Source organism: Danio aesculapii, chromosome 20 (assembly GCF_903798145.1).
Source record: "Danio aesculapii chromosome 20, fDanAes4.1, whole genome shotgun sequence".
NCBI lineage: Eukaryota > Metazoa > Chordata > Actinopteri > Cypriniformes > Danionidae > Danio > Danio aesculapii.
Window position 1 is genome coordinate 38,782,998 of NC_079454.1, and position 26,544 is coordinate 38,809,541.

The window sequence follows — 26,544 nt, forward strand, 5'->3', positions numbered from 1 at the left end:
TGTGTGTGTGGTGCATGATGTTATTTGTAGTTCTTCATGGTGGCATAATTTTAGTCCATGTGAAAGTGAATGTTCTCCAGCGATCTATGAGGGTTAGACCGCTGGTGACCGTGACACATGGAATGTCTTGTTTCTTTGTAAATTGCTTTAATTTATAAAAAATATAGTTTAAAAACTGACTTTTTTAGTGTCTTATTTGTGAATAAATTTAGATTGTGTAAATAAATAGCTCACCTGTATGATGTATTTTAATAAAAATGTGTTTTATCCATCTACTTAAAATAAAGTATGGAAATGTTACTTAAAAATGATGCTATCTATCTATCTATCTATCTATCTATCTATCTGTCTGTCTGTCTGTCTGTCTGTCTGTCTGTCTATATATATATATATATATATATATATATATATATATATATATATATATATATATATATATATATATATATATATATATATATTAGTTGATAAGGGTCAAAATTAACTCTTTCACAAAATCTACATTCATTTTCTTTTCAGCTTAGTCCCTTTCTTAATCAGGGGTTGCTACAGCGGAATGAACCGCCAACTTATCCAGCATATGGTTTACGCAGCACATGCACTTCCAGCTGCAACCCAATACCGGGAAACACCCATACACTCTTACATTCACACACATACACTAGGCCAATTTAGCTTATTCAATTCAATTCAACAAACCAGAGCACCAGTGGGAAACCCATGCGAAGACGGGGAGAACATGCAAACTCCACACAGAAATGCCAACTGACCCAGCCGGGTCTCGAACCAGCAACCTTCTTGCTGTGAGGCGATTGTGCTACCCACTGCGCCACCACAAAATCTTTCATCAGGATATTTAAAGTGCACTTTCTCTTTTCGTAATGAATTTTCAGCATGAACACAATACCTGCACTATTTATACTTCAGTATCAGAATAGACTAGTGCAAAACTCCCTAAATGGGATGCACCATAACATTTGGTGCATTCCAAACGGCATATCACCCTCAGAAGGGTACTTCAAAGTGAAAATATTGTGTTGTTTCAAACTGAAGTGCTCAAAACTGGCCACTTTGAAGAGGCCTTAGGAATGAAGGACAACTGCTGGTCACTTCAGGCCATAATCCTTTGAGCAGGGAAATTGTTAGTTGTCACACAATGCACTCGGTTCAGAAAGGCTCATCCCTATGCTCTATCCCCTTCAGAGGGACCCTCCAAATGGATTAGGGCATACGGATGATCCCTTCCAAGTGCAATCCAGTGTTTTTAGTTTTGTGTCATGGCTTCATCACTTTGGGTGTAAACCCGTCAATTATTCTGCCTATACTACATTTACCACACCTTAAGTCATTGTTCGGATTTTAATGATTGATGACACGTTTTGTTTCTTTTTTCTTTTTTGTCAACAAACCATTTCTCATTGTGGGACTAGTTTCATACACATCTCGCCACAGGGCAAAAAGGTCGCTGGTTCGAGCCTCAGCTGGGTCAGTTGGCATTTCTGTGTGGAGTTTGCATGTTCTCCCCGACCCCGTGTTGGCGTGGGTTTCCTTCGGGTGCTCCAGTTTCGCTATAGATGAATTGGGTAAACTAAATTGTCCGTACTGTATGTGTGTGAATGAGGGTGTATGGGTGTTTCCCAGTTTAGGGTTGCAGCTGGAAGGGCATCCGCTGCGTAAAACATATGCTGGATAAGTTGGCAATTCATTCCGCTGTGTCAACCCCTGATTAATAAAGGGACTAAGCTGAAAAGAAAATGAATGAATTATATAGAAATGTAATGCGGTCAAGCCCTCCATTAACTGTACATTTACCTCAAAATAGTTTTATTTACCGTATAGTAGTAATTATTCACCATATTTCATTCATGACACACGTTTATTTCTTTCTGGACGACAACTTTTATTCCACAGAGGTTGACGGCAGCTCCTTATACCAGATGAGCTTTATCTGGAAATACAGAAGTGGATAATATTTTACTTTAACTCGTGAACTATCATGTACAAGTTGAAGTTAGAAATTCCAGGAAGCTTAAAGCGCAGTTAAAGTCATCTTACAGCTGTCCTCGAAGTGTCTCCGCTCGGGGTGTGCGGTGTTTTGTCCTCCGCTCCTCATCCAGGCGGAGCGCTGCTCGGGGCTCGCGGTCTGCAGAGCGCTGATGTCGCAGGTGTTCTGCAGGTGACAACGGAAATGTTTCCTTTCAGGCAAATTCCAGTACCTGCTCGTTGTCTCCACTCGACACCACGTTTCTCTATGCATATTCAACTCGTAAAGTCGCTCTTGCTTCGACATCTTATGAATCGTAGGTAGAAATAGGATGTGTCAATTCAGACAACTGTAACCATGGTGACGCATGTTAGCTTGTTGAACTGTGTAACCGGAAGTTTGTATATTCCGCGCAGGTGTTGAGGAAATGGAATTTGGGCTATATTTTACATTGTATTTAAGTAGTTTGATGTCGTGTTTTTATTTTACTGATTATTCTGTTTGAATTAATTTGCTTACAGACTTAAGTGTTCAGCATAAATGAGTGCACTCATTTATGCTGGACACTCAAGTCTGTAAGCTTACAAATTCATGAAAATTAGGCTAATGAAAATTCAGATGTTGATCCATTTCTCATGGACAGTATAAAAAAACATTTATAAACATTTATATAAATTAACATATGGTCATCTAAGATTTTAGGATAAGGAAAATAGTCTTATGAGGTGTGTCATAAATAATTACACCCTAACAAATTAAACCAAAAATGTACTTTGTTTGGTCTTCTTGTTTTTTATGTTAACTACTATTTTATTAAGCTACATGTTTTTTTAACACATTCTTTGGTGTATACCTACTAATTTTTGCACCATGATCTTAATATTTTGATAGGTTTGCTTTGGTATTAGAGACCGTATACACTGGAGGAGGTTCTTCCCACAGACTATACGGTCTCTCAATCAAAACAACACAAAGAACTAAAACACTTTCTTTTTGCGCATTGCACATTTACAGACACTTGTATACATTGCACATCTGCACATGCATGCACTTCACACTCTCCCTGGACACCTATGGATATTTATGCACATTCGTGCACATTTGCACACACCCTGCACGTGGGTGGGCTTGACAAACCACCTGTGGGATACACTGTTTCCTCTCTATGCACCAGGCACATTATTAGAAACACTTCTGTTTTCTATGTTTGTTTGTACAGCTTAGACCTTTTGAAATATTTTTTATATTTTTTATACAATATTGTTGATATGTAAGGTTTTTAAATATTTAATATTTGGTCATATTTTCTACAGATTTAACTTATATTTCTAAATCTCAAATGATCTGTGGTTTAACATATTATACTCCATAATTAAGATTCTTATTGAACATATTTTAGTTTTTTTAAGGTCACGGGCAGTTGTATAAGCATTTCACTGCATATTGTACTGTGTATAACTGTGTATGTGTCAAATTAAATTTGAAACCAAATATATTATTGTTCCCAAGGGTGTAACAACTGGAGGGGATAGGGGGGTCTCTAAAAGTGTCCCTCACGTTCAGAGACAGACCATTTAGAAACAGATGATTGAGAATGTAAACTTTTGGATTTCATACAGCTGTCTCCTCCACTTTTAAAATGTCCACTACACCCCTGATTGCTCCAAATAAAGTATCAATTTAAAAGCTTAACGCATGTTTTTCTGAGAAATCTGTCAGGCTGCTCTCATTTGCTGTCCACATAAAATACAATAAAGAGGAACATAGTTTTTGTTTGTGTCATGATCTACTAAACTACAGTTAAAATCTGGATTATTTTCAAGAACTAAGGAAATCTTTCGTGACAAAAATGAAAAAATAAAATTTAGAAGCTTTACAGAATTAAACTTTAATAGAAAGTAAATATTAATCCAATAACATGAGAGTTCAGTTTATGGCAACAATATACTGCTTAGTTAATAAAAAATTGCTCTAGTTTTATATTTAGAATTTCTTCTTTGGTTGCACGGTTGTGCAGTGGTTAGCACGGTTGCCAGCAAGAAGGTTGCTGGTTTGAGCCCTAAGTTCGATTCGAGCCATAAGTTGGCGGTTCATTCCGGTGTGGTGACCCCTGCTGAATAAAGAGACTAAGCTGAAGGAAAATGAATGAATGAATAAATTTCTTCTCTCTGGTCAAATGCTCCCACAATAAATGTTTTGCTGAGTTTATGATCATTTAAATGCTCTAAAAAATGCTAAGTTGTTTTAACCCAACGTTGGGTCAGTGAAATATCGAAAAACTCAACATTGGGTTATTTTTATTAATTCGATTTAAATTACACACTTTTTGACCCAATAAATGGGTTTGTACATACGTGACCCAACATTGAGTTAAAACAACCCAACATTTTTAAAGCATACAGTTAAACATCATATAACCACAAGAAAATTTAAATAGAGAACTAAAGCAAACTCTGCCATATGTAAAGAAGTTGTTGCTTCTTCTAAAACATGAATTTATAATATGAAGATTTGAATCAGAATATGATACTTGTTCTACCTCTGAAAAATGTTACAGTGATAGAACATTTAGGATAAGTTACTTTAAAGACGACCCTCAGGGTTTGTTTTATGACCCCTAAGTGTTTTTACACGGACCAGTGGGTACAGTAGGAAAAAGGTCCCTGAAGCGACAGTTCAGCAGTGTGCTGTAGAAGGCTTGTCTATTAGCCCCGCCCACCTGCGCTCTCATTGGTCCTCGCCAAGCCTATAAATCTACTTACAGTAGCGGCAGACAAGCCAAAGCGAAGTAAGCAAATCCGACGAGGATGCGCACATCACGCCACAATCATCATCGTCACTCACATGCTGCTGAAGCCGGTAGTTATCGCAAACGTGGCGGCAATTTAGTCCGTAGACATTAATTACTACGTATCATTTGTGTTGTTAACAATTGGACGCTTCTTCCTTGTCTCTCTTTTATACGCCTACCGCTCCAGGAAACGCATCCAAAGCGACCTGGCATGCAGTGAAATCGTTCATATCACAAGGAAAGCGTTCATTTGTCACAATGGTGGCAGGTGAGTTTCTCCAGGAGCAGCATGTTCTGCCCGACAGCGCGCCTGAAGGAAACACAGACGAGGACAGCGGCTACAAGGAGCTCTCCAACGGGTCGGTCCACATCACGCTGGACCCGAAGGTGCAGGAGCAGGAGCTTCCACCGCCGGATGAAAAAGAGGCGATGCTACCCACTGAGCAGAGGACTGATGCGCTGGAGACCAGACTCTACTGGAGGCGCTTTGCGGTTCTCGCGGTGTTCAGCCTTTATTCGCTCGTCAACGCCTTCCAGTGGATACAGTACAGCATCATTACGAACATTTTCATGGACTATTATGGTGTAACAAGCATCGCGATCGACTGGCTCTCCGTGGTCTATATGGTCGCGTACGTGCCTTTAATCTTCCCCGCGACGTGGCTGTTGGATAAGAAGGGGCTGCGGGTGACTGCGCTTCTTGGGGCCGGGTTGAATGCCCTGGGCGCGTGGGTGAAGTGCGCCAGCGTGGGACCCGGCCTGTTCTGGGTCACCATGACCGCGCAGATAATATGCTCAGTGGCACAGGTGTTCATCCTTGGCCTTCCCTCCAGAATCGCGTCGGTTTGGTTCGGCCCGAGAGAAGTTTCCACGGCCTGTGCCACTGCTGTATTGGGCAACCAGGTGCGGGCTTAAAATTGCATTACTTCAGTTATACGTGTGGTTAAAGATTAATGCGAATTTACCATATTGTAAATGTGGTTTTGCAGTTAGCATCAGCCAAGCACTATTAAATTCGTGCATTTACCGTAATAAATGGATAATATCAGGGTAATAGTTTACAGTAAAATGTAAGAAATTAGCTGGAAGCTTTGTTTTTAACATCGAGAATCCATTCAATCTTTGACATGCATTTAAGCATTCAGCTGGTTAGAAATTTATTTTATTATTTTATAATAGTGATTTAAGGGATAAACGGTAGGCATGTTATACATGTAAGAAATATTCAGTATTTTCTAATAAAGTTTGGTTGAGATAGATACACAACATTATTTTTTACATATTGTATTTTTAGGAAGATAGATAAAATAAAGTGTAAATCCAGTGGATTTGGTTTTATTTGTATGGGTTGAGTCTGCTATCAACCTTTATTATTATTAAAAAACGTTATTATTTTAAATATATATATATATATATATATATATATATATATATATATATATATATATATATATATATATATATATATATTATAAAGTGATATTCTACTTTTACATTCTTTAAGTATTTACTCAGCCTCGTTGCTCCAAACAAGTAACAAGTATTGATATTCTATATATTATATATTCTATATTGATATTCTATATATATATATATATATATATATATATATATATATATATATATATATATATATATATATATATATATATATTATTACTTTTTTGTGAACATTTGTTTTAATTATTTCAGTTTTTGTATAATATAGAACGAATACAGCATATGACTATATTATAAAACAACCCCAATAACTATTACATCATGAGATACATAAAGTACATACGAACAGAAAAGCTGTACATTAGAAGGTAGAAACAAAAGATTTGACAATATCAAAAGCTATAATCCAGGACTTGTATGTGCGCTGTTGAAAGTTCCATACAAATAATGTCCAGCATAGATAGGCCCCATTGACATCTACTCATTATATGAGGAGGGATCCAGTGGCAGACCAACATTTTCTTAACACTTATGAAGGCAGCTAAGAGGAAGTTCTTTTGTTGTATTAAGAGTGACATGTTAGAAAAATCATTTAGGAAAAAGCATACTGGAGTCAAATAAATTATATTTTGAAGAAATATTGGTAACCAAACAGTTTATGTTCCCATTGACTTTCTCTGTATGTTAATAACTAACTGTAGAAATTATGACAGAAACTATGGTCACCATGCTTACATTTTTGAAAGTGTGTGCTTACTTTTTAAATCCACTGTAAGCTAATATAAATACAACAATATAAAGTGTGACCAGAAATATTTAACAGTGTGTGTATATTTACGTTTGTAGCAGTTTAGTATTATTTGTATTATGTATGGATATGTTTGTAATATGGTTTCTTTATTTCCCGTCAGCTTGGTGTAGCCATAGGATTCCTCCTCCCCCCTGTACTGGTTCCCAACACCGCAGACGACAAAGATCTCATGGGCCACAACATCAGCATTATGTTCTACGGGACAGCGGCAGTTTCAACTCTGCTCTTCTTTCTAACAATATTTGGTAACAATCAGTATCTGCATTTCACATTGTTAAAACTTTAAAACCCCACAAGTTGAGTAACAGAGGTTGCAAATAAAGAAATAGATATAAACAATCATTCAGTCTTCTAAAGACTATGCTTTTATGCTATTATGATGATTCAGAATGCATATAAGCAAGTTGTAGCATGTTGAAGACCTTGGGCATTACCATCTCATATAATAAAGTATGAAAACTTTTGATAATGTTATTATACGCAGGATTTTTTTCTTCAGAATATGGAAAAAGGTGTCTTAGAAACACTGACAGTAGCGATGTATGCAATATTACCAACATTACAATTTTTAAGAGTATTAAAAATAATACAATTATGTGAATCCCTTACATCAACAACCATAAACATGTTCAGATATCAAATAAAGAGGATTAGAAGTTCATGTGTGTTTTGTTTTTATTCAGTCATTAAGGACAGACCTCCACTACCACCCAGCAAAGCCCAAGCTGTTCTTTCCACTGGTCCAGCCGAAGACTATTCATACAAGAAGTCAATCATTAACCTCTTCCGAAACAAGCCCTTCATTCTGCTCCTCATCAGCTACGGTGAGAAAAGACAATTATTCAGTAATAAAATAGCAAATTCTGTCAATATTTGCTCATACTTGTGTAAATTAAAGATTTTATGTCTGTCTCTATTTACTTCAGTAGTATTTAAGGTTTTATATATATATATATATATATATATATATATATATATATATATATATATATATATATTTCAACAGTTGAAGTCAGAATTATTAGCCCCCCTTTTAATTTTTTTTCCTTTTTTAAATATTTCCCAAATAATGTTTAACAGATCAAGGAATTTTTCACAGTATGTCTGATAATATTTTTTCTTCTGGAGAAAGTCTTATTTGTTTTATTTCAGCGGGAATAAAAACAGTTTTTAATTTTTTATGAACCATTTTAAGGTCAAAATTATTAGCCCTTTTAAGCTGTATTTTTTTGGTAGTCAACAGAACAAACCATCATTATACAATAACTTGCCTAATTACCCTAACCTGCCTAGTTAACCTAATTAACCTAGTTAAGCCTTTAAATGTCACTTTAAGCTGTATAGAAGTGTCTTGTAAAATATCTAGTAAAAGGTTATTTACTGTCATCATGACAAAGACAAAATAAATCAGTTATTAAAAATGAGTTATTAAAACTATTATGTTTAGAAATGTGTTGAAAAAAATCTGCTCTCTGTTAAACAGAAATTGGGGAAAAAAATAAACAGGGGACTAATAGTTCTGACTTCAACTGTATATATATATATATATATATATATATGAAGTTAGTTTTTATTCAATATTTTGTGTTCATGTATATTTTCCTTTAATCTGTTTTAAACCACAGTTTTGTTCCTTTTAATCTAAACTTAACTTAAAGAGCCCATATTATGCATTAAAAAAGTCATATGTATATGTATAAGGTCAAATACATATGTACGTGTGTGAATGGATGTTTCCCAGTACTGGGTTGCAGCTGGAAGGGCATCCGCTGTGTAAAACATATGCCGGATAAGTTGGTGGTTCGTTATGCTGTGGCGACCCCTGATGAATAAAGGGACTAAGCCGAAGGAAAATGAATGAATATAAACATCCAAAGCTTGCAATTTGTCACCGCTACCTAAATGGATCAACAATTTTATTCAGTTCTTATAAAATTTTGACCAATCAAGTGCTCTCCAGTATCTGACATGCCCCGCCCCTTAAAGATGCTTCTTATTTGCTTTTAATTTGATGCGCTTGAGCTCAACCTGTCTCACTGGCAGAGCTGTGATAAAACAAAATGCTATTGGCTGTTTTTATTTAAGGGGAGGAGCTACTCTATGTCACACCCTCTATTTATTTTTCATTTGAGATAAAAAATGCACATTTCAAAACACTTCACAGGACATTTAAATGCTTAATATAATGTGAGAAACGTGCTGCATTTCAATCTTTTATCTGATCATGTTTTAGGTATCATGACCGGATCGTTCTACTCTGTCTCTACACTTCTCAATCAAATGATTATTACTCACTACAAGGTAAGTGACATTTATTATAAACTATGCATTTTCATGTGCAGCAATGAGTGTAAGGCCTTTTTTCTGTCTTCATTTTTCTGTTTTCACTATGGAACTGTTTGATGGGAATGGGTGGCTGTGCACTAACGTTTTTGTTCAGGCTCTTTGCAGTTCATTAGCAACTTTCATGCATGCCTGCTACTCATGATAGGGTCCAAATGAAAAGACAAGCACTGAATGTACTGTACATTACCAAGTTCGATCTGACCAAATGCTCTGCAGGCTTAAGTTGGCTTAAGTTTGATGACCATGTGATAACTCTTATTGTGCACTTCAGTATCTGGTCGTGAGAACCTTTTAAAAGAGGGGACGGGTGATTGTTAGCCAAGTGTTGTAGATTAGGGCCAATATACATTCTGCTGAGACTGATCTTGTAGGGAAAAAAGTTTTAGCCATTTATTTCTTACCACAACAGTATTTTTTGGGACCTGAAAATACCTGAAAAGAATGATACAGTTATTGTGGTCTCTGTGTAAACTCCAGAAACATATTCTGGTAACACATTAGAATAATGGTGCATTAGTTAATGTTAATTCAATGTATTCACTAACATGAACTAAATATGAATAATCTTGTAAAGCATTTATTATTCATAGTTCAAGATTTACTAATGCATTATTAACATCCAATGTTGTGCTTGTCAACATTAGTCAAAGCACCGTTAGTTAACATGAACTAATGTTATTTAACCTAAATAGCATTAAAGGTGCAGTAGTTGATCTGCCTGAACGCTAACATTAGCATAATAGCTTAGAAATTTTTTTTACTTCCTGCCGTTCAAAGCCACGCCTCCTTTAAGTCATGAACGTGCGAACGCGCACCAAGTATATATAACACTATATCATGTCATTCACCAGTTAGAAAACTCTATGGAGACATGCACTTTGTCCAGCGTAGTGTTGACAGGCCAGCGAGTGCAGGAATTATATTTCCCCAACACTAAAGTAGGTTTTATGTCCGCACATTCTGACTTTCTCCTTAATAATATAATTTCAGAAAAGTATTGTTTGCAAATTCTAAATGGTGAAATCATATAATGGGCCAATGACTCCAAAATACAAAACTGTTCACAGTCAATGAAACAGTGCTAATGTTGTTTTGAATCATTCCTACTCGCTATTTCAGACTCAATATTCAAAGTAACATTAGAGTGGGAGCGCGACACAGACTGTCACTGTGCAAATATGAACGAATGTGCGAATATAAATCAAACTTCACCTCAGTAAAGCTGGTTAGGTGGAAGAGCGCTAATTACTTATGTTTCATTATACAACTAAATAAAAATTAGATCAGAAAAAAGGAGTGCTAAAAACAGAAATATCCAGTCATCTTTTTACATTACACTTATGTTTTTTCAATTTTCAATTGTGCTCGCTGATTTTTGTACATCACTTGTTTTCATCTCCTTTTATACTTGAACAACTAAACAAATGCTCAGGTCTATTTAACTGATTATATTATCGATGCTGTAAAAGATACATCATGAACTTGAAAATAGCCAATCTTTTGCCGGACGTTTTCAGTGGCTGAGCAACACTTCTGTGCATTTAAACCCATTCATAAACAAGAACACAATCTACATCAGCTTTGCATGGCTGAAATAGTTTTAAAACATACCTGTCTGAACATAATACTTCAGCCATGTTGTCACCCTTCTGATCATGGTTTTGAACTGCATAACATCATTTTCCTTCAGCGTACAAAAGTACTTGCGATATTGATTCAGGATTTTAAAAAGATTTGATTCTGCATTTTTGGCAGAAGCACTTTCAAAACCAATCTTTCTTTTCATGCATACAAGGCCATGTTAGTCTTTCAGAAAGAAGTTCAGGTTAATGCAGAGTTTGTCTGATGTTTCTCTGCCTGATGTCAGCTGTAGATCTATGCTTCGCGCAAAAGCATGAGTGAAGTGTCTATCTGCTTAAAGAGGCTGCGCAGAAATTCAAATTTAAATTTGTTGACAGACAGATTGAGATACCTGTCATAATTGAGTTATTTGTTGGTCCGACAAAATTTGATTGGATAAACATTTTTTAGTTTTATGCCACACCCAGATCATAAAAATACATATAAATACATCTAGATCATTTACTTTCATCATTACTATTGGAATGTGAAGAGACTTTCAACCTGCACAACAAAACATGTTTCTGAAGACAATCACCTAATGCACCTTTAACTAACGTTAACAGAGATGAATAAATACCGTAATAAATGTATTACTAATTGTTTATGTTAATAAATACATGAGCTAACATTAACTAACGAACCATTATTTTAAGTGGAGTATTCATTTCCAAATATTCAATGAGAGAACCCCAAATTTTATGAAAGTTTTTGGAAGAAACCTTTAGACAGTGTCTAATTGGTTCCAGTTTTATGAATTGAAAAACATCATTAATCCACATGGAGTAAGTAGGTGGAGCAGATGACTTCCGATTTTGTAGAATACAGCGTTTGGCCAGAAGGGGCACAAAAGCCACTAAATCTGCTTTGTACCGTGAACAGTGAACTGACAAAGGATGTGTACCAAACAATGCTGTTGTAGATACAGGTTTAATTGCTTGCCCAACTACTTGAGACATTGTCTCTAATATTTCTGACCAATAACCACACAGAGTTAGGGAAAACCACAACATATGTACCAGTGTTGCAGGAGCCTGGTGACAACGGTCACAGAGAGGATCAGCAGCAGAGTAATTGACCTTAGTCCAATGAAGTATTTTGCATTGAATCCAGCCATGTTTAGCACACACAGATGAGCAATGTACCCTGTATAAAATGTTTTCCCATAGTTTATCTGAAATGTCATCTTTTAAGTCTTCTTCCCAATGTGTTTTTATGGATGTCAGTGAGCTTCTATGCAGAGAACATATTTTGTCATAAAAAACTGGAATCATACCTTTCCCAATAGATACTGGCTCAAGAATTAAATCTAGAGGAGTTGGGGAGGGGAGGCTAGGAAACTGAGGATACATATTACGGATAAAACTATCGGAAAAAATCTCTGAAAAAATTGTTTCTGGGCAATTGTTGCTTCAATCTAAACTTAACATCATTTGTTCCCATTTGCGGTCATACATTATGTAGTCTTCTATTATTTTATCATGTCTATGGCTTAATTACTTTCCAAACCTCTTAAATACTATCACTGCAGTTTATTATTATTGCAGTTATCTGTGTAAACTACAGAAGTGTCATTTTGTGACGTCATTCTCATGGGTTTGACGTGTTCAGATTGCATGAATATTTGACAACTAAAACAATAATGGTTGTCTACACAAGACAGTATGTGCTCAGGTTGTAGTGTTTCTTTGCAAAGTGGCATCGCCAACTACTGGCCTGGTGTATATAGTACCGTGTTTTTAATTATTAACATAGGTCCACATGAACAAGAATTGTTTTGTTTTTGTTATGGTTGCATGTACGCCATTTTTGCCCGCAAGGGTAAACCTTAAAAAACTGTTCTATATTTTGATCTTATAGTATTATTATTATTATTTATATATTTTATCTTGTGTATTGTTGATTGCTGTTGATGACTTTTAATTGTTAGAATATTTTTATACAGTGCATCCAGAAAGTATTCATAGCGCTTCACTTTTTCCACATTTTGTTATGTTACAGCCTTATTCCAAAATGGATTAAATTCATTTGTTTCTTCAAAATTCTACACACAATACCCCATAATGACAATATGAAAAAAGATTTTTTGAAATTGTTGCAAACTTATATAAAAAAAAAGAAAAGTAAAATCACATGTACGTAAGTATTCACAGGCAGCACGGTGGCACAGTGGGTAGTACAATCATCTCACAGCAAGAAGATTGCTGGTTCGAGCCCCGGCTAAATTGAACTCAGGTACATTCTGTTTCCACTGATCATTCTTGAGATATTTCAGCAGCTTAATTGGAGTTCACCTGTTGTAAATTCAGTTGATTGGACATGATTTGAAGAGGCATACACCTGTCTATATAAGGCTGGGGAATGTTACAGTAAAAATTTCAGCTGCTCTGAAAGGTCCAATGCGCACAGTGGCCTCCGTCATCCGTAAGTTTAAGATGTAAGGAACCATCAGGACCAGAGCTGGCCGGCCATCTAAGCTGAGTGATCAGGGGAAAAGGGTCTTATTCAGAGAGGTGATTAAAAACCCATGGTCACTCTGTCTGAGCTCCAGCATTCTTCTGTGGAGAGAGGAGAACCTTACAGAAGGACAGCCATCTGTGCAGCAATCCACCAATCAGGCCTGTATGGTAGAGTTGCCAGACAGAAGCCACTCCCCACCTGGAATTTGCCAAAAGGCATCTGAAGGACTCTCAGACCATAAGAAACAAAATTCTCTGGCCTGATGAGACTAAAATTGAACACTTTGGAGTGAATGCCAGGCGTTACCTTTGGAGAAAACCAGGCACTGCTCATCACCAGGTTAACACCATCCCTACAGTGAAGCATGGTGGTGGCAGCATCATGCTGTGGGGATGTTTTTCTGAAGCAGTAGTCAGGATAAAGGGAAATATGAATGCAGCAATGTACAGAGACATCCTGAATGAAAACCTGCTTCAGAGTGCTCTTGACCTCAGACAGGGGTGACGGTTCATCTTCCAGCAGGACCTTGACCCAAAGCACACCACCAAAATATCAATGGACTGGCTTCACAACAACTTCGTGAGTGTCCTTGAGTGGCCCAGCCAAGAGCCCAGACCTAAATCCTATTGAACATTTCTGGAGAGATCTGAAAATGGCTGTACACTGTTGCTTCCCATCCAACCTGATAGAGCTTGAGAGGTACTGCAAAGAGGAATGGGCAAAAATTCCTAAAGACAGGTGTGCCAAGCTTGTGGCATCATATTAAAAAAGACTTCAAAGTGCATCAACAAAGTATTGAGCAAAGGCTTTGAATACTTATGTACATGTGATTTTTCAGCTTTTTTATTTTTAATAAATTTGCAACAATTACAGTTTTTTGGAGGAAATTATTTAATTAAATCCATTTTGCAATAAGGCTGTAACATAAAACAAATTTGGAAAAATTAAGCGCTATGAATACTTTCCAGATGCACTGTAGCTGCCGCTTTGGTGGACACACTGTCAGATGCTGGTTTCAACTGGAGGCCTAATGAATTTGCTTTTGTAAGCTTCTAATCTAAAGTCTTGAGATCAATGATGTGTGTAAAAAATGATTGAAATGTTAAGTTACATGCTTAAAAACACATTTTAATCTTATAAAAACTTCTTGTTTTAGGGTGAGGAGCTAAACACAGGCAGAATCGGCTTGACCTTGGTGGTGGCAGGAATGTTTGGCTCCATACTTTGTGGAATCTGGCTGGATCGTACTAAAACCTATAAGTAAGTATATGCTGAACTGGTGGATTTTATCTTTTAATCGTTTGCTTGTAATTTAAAGTGCCTTATTATGCCATTTTAAATATTCTCAGTTTTGTTTTGGAGGTCTCCTACAATAGGTTTACTGTATATGCATAAAAGGTCAAAAAGCAACTATATTAAAAAAATGTGTTTTTGTGAAAGTGCAAAACAAGTCCCACTAGAGTATTTTATCTCACCAATAAGTGCTTCTCTGTGGGATGTTGACAACATGAATCAACTGAAGTGTTTGAGGGTGAGTCAGATGCTATTATAGATGCTATTTCCAGGAAGCCAGTGAGGAGTGTAGTCTGCCATTATGCAAATGTTTTTGGATGTAGATCAGTTTCAGTTACAGAAATGAAACTGAAAATGTTCAGAATCTACTCAGGGTGTCTGCGGTGTCTTAAAAAGTATTCAAAATTTATCAATCAATTTAGAGAAATTTAAGGCCCTTAAAATGTATTAAAAAGTTTTAAATGCTCTTTTACAAGGTATTAAATTCAGTATCAGTACGCTAAAGTTTACCTGAATTTAATCTTTGAATATTGGGATGCTGTGGAGTTTATGAAATTAAAAAAATCCTGCTAGATTTGACATTGCTGCTTTGTTTACTGCAATAACCAGGGAAACGCTGTTATTCCTGCTGCTGTAAAGTCGCCACCTGCTGGATTAACATTTTTATTCAGTATATAAATGCAATTTAGTTTAGAATTCGTTTTTTGCCATCAGTATTTAGTTACTATACTGTAGGTCAAAATGTTGGCAATGTTACTGGTTAAAACCTGAAGTAGAGATGAGGTCTTAAAATGTATGCAAAGAGTCTTAAAAATGATCTTAAAAGGTATTGAATTTCAATCTCTGATTCCTGTATATACCCTGCTATTATTCTTTTATAATCACAAAGTCTGGTGCCCACATAGCTGACATGCATTAACTAGTGCAGTTTATACAAAATACAGACAGGAGACAAAATATGTAGTGAACTTTGACCTTTAAAGGTTTTGCATTGATGTTAACACAAATTACAGACTTAATTCAGGTAAATGTTTAAAAAAATATATCTTTAATGGGATAGTTAATAAAAAAGATGTATTTTCCTCATTATTTACGCACATTCAAGTGGTTCTAAACTGTTATGAATGATTTTCTTTCTTTTGTTGAACACAAAACAAGATATTGGGAAGAATGTTGAAAACCAGCAGCCATCAGTACCCTTAGTGTCACGAAGCAGACGCTGAAAGCAGACTTGCGGATCCACATGCAGTTTATTAATTGAGGCCATACAGGCAAGGGTCATAAACAGGAACAAAACAAAATCATAAGGGTAATCTAATAATCATGGTCAATATACAGGCGAGAGGTCAGACTAGGTGACAATCGGTCAAGAAGAGAAACAAGGCAAGGCTCAAAACACACAGGAAACCAAACCAGGAGAACCGCTTTGTAATGTTCATGATAGAAACAAGACTCAGCAATGTGTGAATGAAGGTGAGGTGTACTTATAGTCCTTGTAATCAGTGTAGATGAGCAGCAGCTGTGTGTGTGTGTGTGTGAGTGTCTGGATTATTGTCAGCTGTTGCAGGAGTTATTGAGGGCAGGGAGTTCTGGGAGTAGTAGTTCGAAAACCCTGCTGGCGATTGCAGCAAACTACAAGAAGTAGATTGACAGCGGAGACAACGCCACTGGCAATCATAACACATAGTTGGAACAGAAAATACTATGGAAGTCAATGGCTGCTGCATTTCAGCATTGTTCAATTCAATATATCTTCCTTTGTGTTTAACAGAAGAAGAAAGTCAAATAGGTATTAAGAAAGTTTTAACATTTTTAGCTGTGGCTCTCTAATGTTTCAGATTTTCAATATCAAAAGCAGCTATTTTATAATGAATTATTATTTAAATGTTTTTATTTACTAGTTCAATTGTATTGTTTTTTTTTTTTGAAGGCTTGGTCACATTAACAAACAAATATTGTGGACAGTTTTACATTTCTAATAGATTAGAGATGTAACTTTCAAACCAAACAGCTTTCTATTCACAGATACAGCTAATTTATTGAGTCTTTAGCAAAAATTGCTTGTAGAATTCTTTCAGCTTCACACCAAATTCCAAATTGTGTAAAGTTCTGTTGAAAAAAATGGATTTTGCTTGTGAATATTCGCAGAACAGTGGTAAATATGATCACACTCTCACTAATTTGGAATATGAGTATTGACCTTCATTACTTTAACTGTTATTTTACCAGGGGTCTCATTTATAAATGTGGTGTACACACAAAACGGGTGTCGAAATATATACGTATGGCAGTTCCCACGCAAACTTTGTCATCTATAAAAAACAAACAGTGGAAGAATGTGTGCAGCTGTGAGAAGTAAACTTTAAGCAAACATATTTAACTTAAATATTGACTAAATTAAACCACTTTAAATCATCATATATGAGCCATAATGAGCTTCTTCTTGTTGAATTGCTGAATGCCTTGTCAATTGTAAGTCGCTTTAGACGAAAGTGGCTGCGTAATGTAAATATATAATCATTAATGCATTAATTCAAATGTATTCTGCCGTACGTTCACTTTTAGAAATGTTTTTACGTTTTATAAATGAGACCCCAGATCTGAAAACCTTGCCAATTTTGAATTTGTCTTCTCACTGTTTAGATTGACAACACTAATCGTCTATGTCCTGTCCTTCATTGGAATGGTGGTCTTCACATTCACACTGAACTTGCATCTGCTTGTCATCTTCTTCACTGCTGGAGTCTTAGGGTAAGCCTGTTACTAAAGGTCAACTCTCTACAAAACCAAAATATCTTCTTTTTAACTTGTTTCTTAATATCTAACAATTCTTAAATCAAAAGCGGAAATAGGAAATGGAAATAAAACATTTTCTTGTTTTCAGAAATAATGTCAAAATTAAGTAAGTTTTTTTTTTAAAACAAGCTAAATAATCAGCCAAAATAAACTTAGTTCGAAGTCCAGACATGTAAATCGGTACCCTTTTCCTAATTAAAATGCCATTAAAGTGAAAAGTTATAAAAAATACAAAAAATATTATCAGGCATATTGAGAACAAGAATAATTTGATGACATATTAAAAGATTCTAAATTGAAAATTAAATTGATAGTTCACCAATAAAAAAAAACATTTCCTCACTGTTTACTCACTGTGATTCTAAAAATGTCTTTCTTCTGTTGAACATAGAAAAAGATATTTTGAAGAATATTCTTTTTTAACATTTTCAGAATATCCTCCTTTGTATAAGTAACTGAAACATACTTATAAACAGTTCTCGAATTGAGAGGGGATGCGGGGGGGATGGCATCCCTCTTATGGAAAAAAAATGACAAAATGCTTCCCCTTTGTAAAACCACCATCCCCTTAACATCCCCTTCAGATTAACAACAGTGTGTGTAATGTAAAACTTATCATGCAAGTTAAATATTACAATTCTCTATTTATGGTAATTTATGACTTATAAACAACGACGACTGACCAATCAGAACTCAGTATTGTAATAAGGCGCAACGCACAAGCTCAATACAGTGTCTAACTGTGCGTTCACACCAAAGACGGCGAGAGCGTCAAACTAGCCGGAAGTCATTCATTTTTAGTGAGGCTGGAGGCGAGGAGCGGCGCAGTGCATCTTCGCTTGTGTGGGTGTCGAGGAGAGTTGAAATCAAGTCAACTTTATGGTAATGAGCTATGACAAGGTTCGGCGGCAAGCAATCGGAATGAGAGGAGTCCAGAGAACACAGTCCTGTGAACTTTGGTTCTGATTACAGTTGTTCCCAAGGGTTTTAGTATTGCAGTTGATGGATTTGCAATTATTTACAATGTTTTCTTACAGGGACTTAAATAAAAAAAGTTACTGACGAATTACTGATGTGCTTTAGTTTTATATATTGTTTTTAAAAAGAAAAAAAAAAAACGGGAATCTTATGCTAACTAACGACTGTACAAAACAGTATTGCTGCAACAGAATATTTCAGACATATGGACATATTGGATATAGTCCATTTATATATACGGTTGAAGTCAGAATTATTAGCCCCCCTGAATTATTAGCCCCCTTTCCCCCTCCCCCAATTTCTGTTTAACCGAGAGCAGATTTTTTTCAACACATTTCTGAACATAATAGTTTTAATAACTCATTTCTAATAACTGATTTATTTTATCTTTGTCATGATGACAGTAAATAATATTTGACTTGATATTTTTCAAAACACTTCTATACAGCTTAAAGTGACATTTAAAGGCTTAACTAGGTTAATTACAGTAGGTTAACTAGGCAGATTAGGGTAAATAGGCAAGTTATTGTATTATGATGGTTTGTTCTGTAGACAATCGAAAAAATATGTAGCTTAAAGGGGTTAATAATATTGACCTTAAAATGGTTCATAAAAAATGTAAAACTCCTTTTATTCTAGCCGAAATAAAACAAATAAGACTTTCTCCAGAAGAAAAAATATTATCAGACATACTGCGAAAATTTCCTTGCTTTGTTAAACATCATTTGAGAAATATTTAAAAAGAAAAAAACACACACTTTAACTGTATACAGTGGAGCAAAGCCACAGCACACGCAACAACTGGATCTTCCGTAGTTAAATGAATTTGATAAAAGGCACGCAACATTTTTATGCGGGAATGTAACTGATTTGCTGATATGCTGCAACAGCCCGTTTAAATATCACATCAACGCAGCGAATTTTGACGCTCTCGCCGCCAGAGCGAACTTGGACGCTCTTGCCACCTTCGGTGTGAACGCACAGTAAGAGAGCAGTTCAGACGTAACTTTTTGCATTCTTTAAGAAGAGAACAGAAGGTATCATATTTAGTTATTTTATATTATATATGTTTGCTTATACCTGCCGTGAATAACTGCATTTCAGAACAGTTTAGGCGGCTTGACGTGAGTGTAACATAAGCTGTTCTATATTCACTGTAAAACACAGTTAACAGGGCTTGCTAACATTTACTTTAGCCACCCAAGTTTCGCCGTTAATATCTAAGTTGCAGCAGATTCTAGGTTCTGTTTCTAAAATGAATTGTTGTATATTATTCCTAAAATCAGAATGCAAATTGTGATGCAGTTTTAGAATCACTGCTATCCAAATGTTGCTCCATTTTCTCAAATGCTGACAAACAGCTCAACCGCTGTGCATCTCCATACCATGTTTTGTTTATGAATGAATATTAGGCTTTGATATGAGATAATGATTCAGTCGTCCATTCAGAAAGACATTTGGGAATGAATCGAACAACTTTTAAATGAATCATTCAGTGACAAAGATGGACACTTGACTCCACCTACTGCCGGTTTTAGTTTCAAATCTCATGACATTCAATTCAAAGAGTCAATTTATAAATAAACAGGAAATTTATCTAAATGCTTTGTTTTTTCTTTGCCATCTTTGTTGTGTCAAGAGGAATTTTATTGATTTAATCTGATTGTAAGATTATCTTTCTGATATTATTTCAGTTTATAGAAAAAAGCTCATGTAGTTGGATCACATAAGGTAAATAAATAAGTGTTGTAAATAAAAAGGTAAATTTATATTTAGTCAATCAAACAGTTGCTAGTAGTCAAATACTTACATTGTCAATTAATTAATTGTCCCTTTTAAGTTCATGGTTTTCTTAAAAATGACATGCTTAAGATTGTTAATATTCATTCATTTTCTTTTCGGCTTAATCCCTTTATTATTCCGGGGTCGTCCCAGCGGAATGAACCGCCAACTTATCCAGCACGTTTTTACGCGGCGAATGCCCTTCCAGCTGCAACCCATCACTGGGAAAAGATTGTTAATAATCGGTGATTATTTAAAAAAATGTATTTAAGCACCCAACCCTCACGCACCCAACCCCCACCCATACCATCCCCCTAGAAAATCTTTTACAATTCGACCACTGCTTATAAAATACTTATTATTGGAGATCATAAAATGTGTACGCCTTAACATTATCTTCCAAAAAAGTCTACCCATCAGTCAATCAGACGTTTTTATTCAGTTCAAATATAAAATAATTTAGAACGATCATTTATTTATTTATATTTTTGATTAAGTACAGGTCAGAATAATATGTCATGCCATTTCTACATCTGTTAAGCCAGTGGTTCCCAAAGTGGAGGTCGGGGGACAATGAGAGGGAGTCGCTTAGTGATTTACAAAAATCTAATTCATTTTATTAAACTATTAGAATTACTGTATTTTATCCATAACCTACAGAAGAAAAAAAGTAGTCAACAGTTACAATAAAAAAACAACATGCAAATAAAAAGCCATCAGCCTTTCAATTTTTTTGCGATCCCCGGGGTTATTACGTTATATTAAGACACAGCAGATTGATTATATGGCACCAGGTTAAACTTTCTAACACATTTACGGCACTCACATACATTAAAAATAAATTTAGACCACGACTGAACATGGAGGATGGTCTCCGAGTGGCGTTCTTCAAAATTAAATGATGAATAGACTTGTGTGCAAGGTTTCTATATTTATAACCACCCCAGAGGATATTGGGCGTCGTGAGTCACTGGCATTGTAGTTTTGGGGGTCACTGGCTGAAAAGTTTGGGAACTGCTGTGGTAAGCCAAGTGATAATGGAGCTGATGATTATTTGACCTGTATTTTGACATTTTATATTTTACAAAAAGTGTTTGAAACATTTGAAGCGCTTGATCACCTCTCTTTGTCTGGAAAACCTATTCTGCAAATGTAATTCGATTGCACACCTGTTCTTTTGGAACAAATATTAAAAGAAAGTGTTTTTATAAATGGTTAATGCAAACATGCATAACTCCTGCTATATTGCACAAGTTTAACGATAATATTCCAGATATATCTGTATAAAGTGTAATGAGGTAAAAGGTACACTTTACCACTGTATATGGGAATGTGTGAAGTGAAACCCTTTTGGCAAGGTGTTATTAAAATAATTGCCCAAATTTTATCAAAGAAATTACCATTGCATCCTAAGATTTTTATCCTGGGTATATATCCTGTCAGCCCTTACAAAGCAAAGAGGTCAGATTTATAGACGTGTATTTTAATCACATACATTGTCAAACAGAAACAAAATATGTTTGAAGAAATCTGGAGACCTTTCAATAACTTCCTGAAGTACAATGTAAATGTTGTCAGTCTGCTACTACAAGAACAAGCTTAGAGGGAGTAGGAGAGTATCATGGTCTAAACATAGACTCGGGAAACACTCTTTACCTGATCCTTTTTTATGTTTGTTTGTTTGTTTGTTTTTTGTTCTTGCTTAGTTTTTTGTTTTGTTTAGTTTTTTTAAGGGAATGGGTTGATGGGAGGGAGAATAGAGTGTAAAAGGTTTGCTGTGGCTTCATGATTGTAATTCTGTAACTGTGTAATCTGTTGTGATATGCAAATTGGAAAAAAAGTAATAAATATATTGTACAAAAAAAGAAAGAAAATGTTTTAGGATACTATTGTGAATCATTCTGGTTCTTTTAAAGTTGCCATGAGAAGAAGCGGTGCCAGGTTTTTCTTCTCTATTGTTGTTTGATTTCCTTAAACATGTTTGTACATGCTAATCATTTGTACTCACCATCTGCCACGTAGGTACATATGACTCATGTTGCTGCTTTTTTTAAAGGTTTTTTATGACTGGTTACCTTCCGATTGGGTTTGAGTTTGGTGTTGAAATCACATACCCCGAGTCTGAGGGCACATCATCTGGTCTTCTGAATGCATTTGCACAGGTATGTGTGGCCTGCTGTTGTTCGATTTGTTTCTTATTGTTTCTAGGCTTTCGTTTCCATACACACCCTGGTAACCACTTTCAGATGATTTGACTTGGTTACCCAGCATTCAGTCTGCCCATATCTGAAATGCTGAAGAACCGGTTCAGATTGTGCTTTGAGTAACTCATTTGTCTCTTTTCTTTAATTGTAGGTGTTCGGTATCATTTTTACTCTCATCCAAGGGAAGCTCACAACAGATTACAACCCACTCAGCGGAAACATTTTCTTGTGTGCCTGGATCCTGCTTGGGATCGTGCTGACAGGTTGCTTTTTTATTTACTTTTTACTTTTTATTGATCAGTATTGTTGATGAACAACATTAAGAAGCGTCTTTTTTTGTTCTTGCAGCTCTGATTAAATCAGACCTCAAAAGACATGACGTCAATGTGGGCAATATTAACAAAGGACAAGCAGTAAGTGTTGCTTTTCATCCCCTTACTGAACTAAGTCTGCCAAACAGACTTAGAGGCTCATATCTTGATAATATGGAGCAGTAGATATCACTGCATTCATAATCAGTTTAGTGCCAGATCAAAGTCAAAAAGGACAAAAGTCAAGCTGTGTCACTGAGAAAAAACTATTCTAAATCTGTCCATTGTTCTGCCATTATCTGTGTATATTATCTATCGTATCGTATACATAATTCCTCTCTTATCTACATTTTTGCATTGGCCTGATGCTTTTACCCAAACTTACTTACACTGCATTGAAGCTTGACAAGTCCTTGCTTTTCCTGGAAATCAAATACACACCTTATGTGTTGCTAGCTTTGTGCTGTAGAGGAAGGCTGTTAGGGTCTGTCTGTCTGTCTGTCTGTCTGTCTGTCTGTCTGTCTGTCAATCTATCTAACTGTCTATTCCACTGTCTGTCTGTTTATCTACCTTTAACTGTCTGACTATTTGTCCGTCTATCTATCTCTCTGTCTGTCTGTATATCTATCTATCTATCTATCGATCGATCGATCGATCGGTCGGTCGGTCGGTCGGTCGGTCGGTCTGTCTGTCTGTCTGTCTGTCCGTGTATTTATCGGTGTATTTGTCTATCATCTATGTATATGTCTGTCTGTCTGTATATCTATCTATCTATCTATCTATCTATCTATCTATCTATCTATCTATCTATCTATCCATCCATCCATCCATCCATCCATCCATCCATCCATCCATCCATCCATCCATCCATCCATCCATCCATCCATCCATCCATCCATCTATCCATCTATCTATCTATCTATCTATCTATCTATCTATCTATCTATCTATCTATCTATCTATCTATCTATCTATCTATCTATCTATCTATCTATCTATCTATCTATCTATCTATCTATCTATCTATCTATCTATTTACCTACCTGTCTGTCTGTCTGTCTGTCTGTCTGTCTGTCTGTCTGTCTGTCTGTCAATCTACCTAACTGTCTATTCCACTGTCTGTCTGTTTATATATCTGTCTAACTATCTATCTATCTGTCTATCTATCTATCTACCTCTAACTGTCTGACTATTTGTCCGTTTATCTATCTCTCTGTCTGTCTGTCTGTATATCTATCTATCAATCCATCTATCCATCTATCCATCTATCTATCTATCTATCTATCTATCTATCTATCTATCTATCTATCTATCTATCTATCTATCTATCTATCTATCTATCTATCTATCTATCTATCTATCTATCTATCTATCTATCTATCTATCTATCTGTCTGTCTGTCTGTCTGTCTGTCTGTCTGTCTGTCTGTCTGTCTGTCTGTCCATTTAGATGTGTCTATCTAATCTATAATAGAACATTTAGGCTACTTCAAATATTCATAATCTTATTATTATTCTAATAATATATCTTTTTAAAAAGTCTTTTATTGGTTTCGTATTTCGCCTTCAACTGGTAGGATGTGCTCAAAATGACAAACTTCAAAATAATCTATTGATAAACTAATGGCTGTCAAAATGGAAATAAAAAAGAGCTCTTAATTAGACAAATATTGTTTCCTCTAAAGGTTCCCACTGAACTGCCTTCTGACAAAGATTCCAGCGACGTCAAGATGGAGTCTTCAGGTTTACCTCACGAGACCTCAATTTAAGTCTTTAACGTCTCCAACAGCACATCAAACATCAGAACTGATCAGACCGTCCTGAGATGACTTGAAATCTCTTTCTGCTGTAATGATGTTATAGTACAATTTTCTGTGAAAACAGACTGTAATAATTGTTCACAAATATACTGTGAATTCATTTCTCTTCAATCTAGGCTTAAAAAGGACAACGTTTACCTACAATACGTCTCTTAATTATCAAAGCATGGTACTTTTTATTTGTTTCAAGAACTGTGGACCAAATATTCCGTATTTAAGAGGGTTTCTAATGCCCGTATGCACAATCCTGTTAGTGTGATTGGAAAGCATGTTTGTTTGCTTCGTCTCAAGGACCTTTCTGATTGTGTGTGTCTACTGTAAAGCAATGTTATTCATGTTGTGAAACACCCAAGGCCATGAATTCCTATTTTATTTATTCAGGACGATGAAGAATTTCCATGCTTTAAATGAAAAGTGTTCTGCAATCTAAAAAGCATCGCTCGTAAAACATCCACAATGAGGCTGGGACATCATTTTAAGTGCTTATGTAATCATTGCAAGCTAAAATCAAATATTGTTCGACCTCTCACACATTTAACAGGAAGATACTTTGAGAGATCAGACTTGTTTAGTCTTTTCAGAAAAGCACAAATCAACCTGTCAACATTTGTACCACATTAAGAATGTTTCGTTTAAAGGAATGTGTCTGTCTATGAGAGTGCATTGCTAACAGGCCTAGCGAGGTTTCGTGAAAATGCTATACCTCAGACGTGTGGTGGAAAAAAAAGCACTGTTTTATATGCCTAGGTTTACTTTCCATTAACTAATTTTGTATTGTAGAAGCATATTTATTGAAAAGACGGCTTTTTTCAGGATTGTTTTTGTATTTATAAATTTTTTTTGCTTTTAATCTCTACTGTTTCTATTTAGTGTACTTGACGGTTAATGAAGGCAACTGTGCATATTGGTCTTTCACTGGATTGTCTCAAATGATGCTGGGAAATTCAGTGTAAAGTAACACAGTGCAAAAGCTCATATCTCATGTTTTCATCACTGCTGTTGTAACAATAAAAACAATATTGCTAAATAAAATATGATTTGTTGATTTTTGTAGACCAATATATTGCATACATCGAGGGGTTTCCATACTGTAGACCATTTTGAGGGATATAAGCAATAACAATGGTTCTAATGTATTTCCTGTTTCAGATCTTTCATTTTTAAAGCTCTGAGAATCCAGAAAGCTCCACATATTAATACTTTTTAAATGACAGCCGTGTTAACATTACTTATGGCTAGGCTCACACAGAATCTGTGCACGCAGAATTCTGCTGATTTTAATCCCATCATTAATTCTGTTTATTTACTTGTTTAAATGTGTGTAAATTTATATTTATTCATTTTTTAAATTAATTTCAGTAATTTTATAGACTAGTATGAAAATATTTATATGACTTATTTGCGATATAGTTTGTAAAGTAATGTTTTCTGTCTTTTAATAGATATATTATATGAGAGATTTGCTTTGTTTACCATAAAGTGGATCTAATTGGATTTGCATTGTAAACAGGAAATACAAGTTAAAAATGTATTACTTTTTATTTCATATATTAAGGTTTTAGTTACGTTACTCCCAAAATCATTCCGCATAAATACACAGATTTTTACAAAATTCTGCGCAGAAATAGCAAAAAATGCCCGCAGATTCCATCTGGCCCTACTTATGGCTGAATCGTCTCTTGTTATTCTGAAAACGATTTTAGACAAGCAGGAACTGTTCATGGAGCAATGATATCACCATATTGAAATAGGTCAAATGTATGTTCAATAAGTCACAACAGCCTTTTTGTTACCCTTCAGACCTGAAGGACATTGTCGCTTCTGTAAACGAGACCATACACAAAAGCCAATAATCTATATCTGTATATTATATACACAATTATATATTATTTTATAACTACAATTTTAT

At 35.5% G+C, this 26,544-nt stretch overlaps 3 protein-coding genes across 4 annotated transcripts in view; 2 read left to right on the forward strand and 1 right to left on the reverse strand.

Moving 5' to 3' along the window:
- Positions 1-281, forward strand: part of tatdn3 (TatD DNase domain containing 3) — a 10,027-nt gene extending 9,746 nt beyond the window's left edge. For both annotated transcript variants that reach the window (XM_056445471.1, XM_056445472.1), the window contains one exon: positions 1-281. This exon is cut by the window's left edge and continues 872 nt beyond it. The gene's annotated coding sequence lies outside the window, so the exon portion shown is untranslated.
- Positions 282-1,869: 1,588 nt separating this feature from the next.
- Positions 1,870-2,334, reverse strand: LOC130247464 (spermatogenesis-associated protein 45). The gene is made up of 2 exons (XM_056480695.1): positions 2,056-2,334; positions 1,870-1,948 (listed from the first exon to the last, which is right to left on the reverse strand). The coding sequence occupies exons 1-2, from the start codon at positions 2,288-2,290 to the stop codon at positions 1,929-1,931; spliced, it is 255 nt and encodes an 84-aa protein (XP_056336670.1). The 5' UTR covers positions 2,291-2,334; the 3' UTR covers positions 1,870-1,928.
- Positions 2,335-4,777: 2,443 nt separating this feature from the next.
- flvcr1 (FLVCR heme transporter 1) lies at positions 4,778-25,667 on the forward strand. The gene is made up of 10 exons (XM_056481545.1): positions 4,778-5,678; positions 7,127-7,271; positions 7,710-7,850; positions 9,260-9,327; positions 14,609-14,712; positions 17,389-17,496; positions 22,358-22,463; positions 22,657-22,768; positions 22,854-22,918; positions 24,501-25,667. The coding sequence occupies exons 1-10, from the start codon at positions 5,034-5,036 to the stop codon at positions 24,582-24,584; spliced, it is 1,578 nt and encodes a 525-aa protein (XP_056337520.1). The 5' UTR covers positions 4,778-5,033; the 3' UTR covers positions 24,585-25,667.
- Positions 25,668-26,544: the final 877 nt, after the last annotated feature.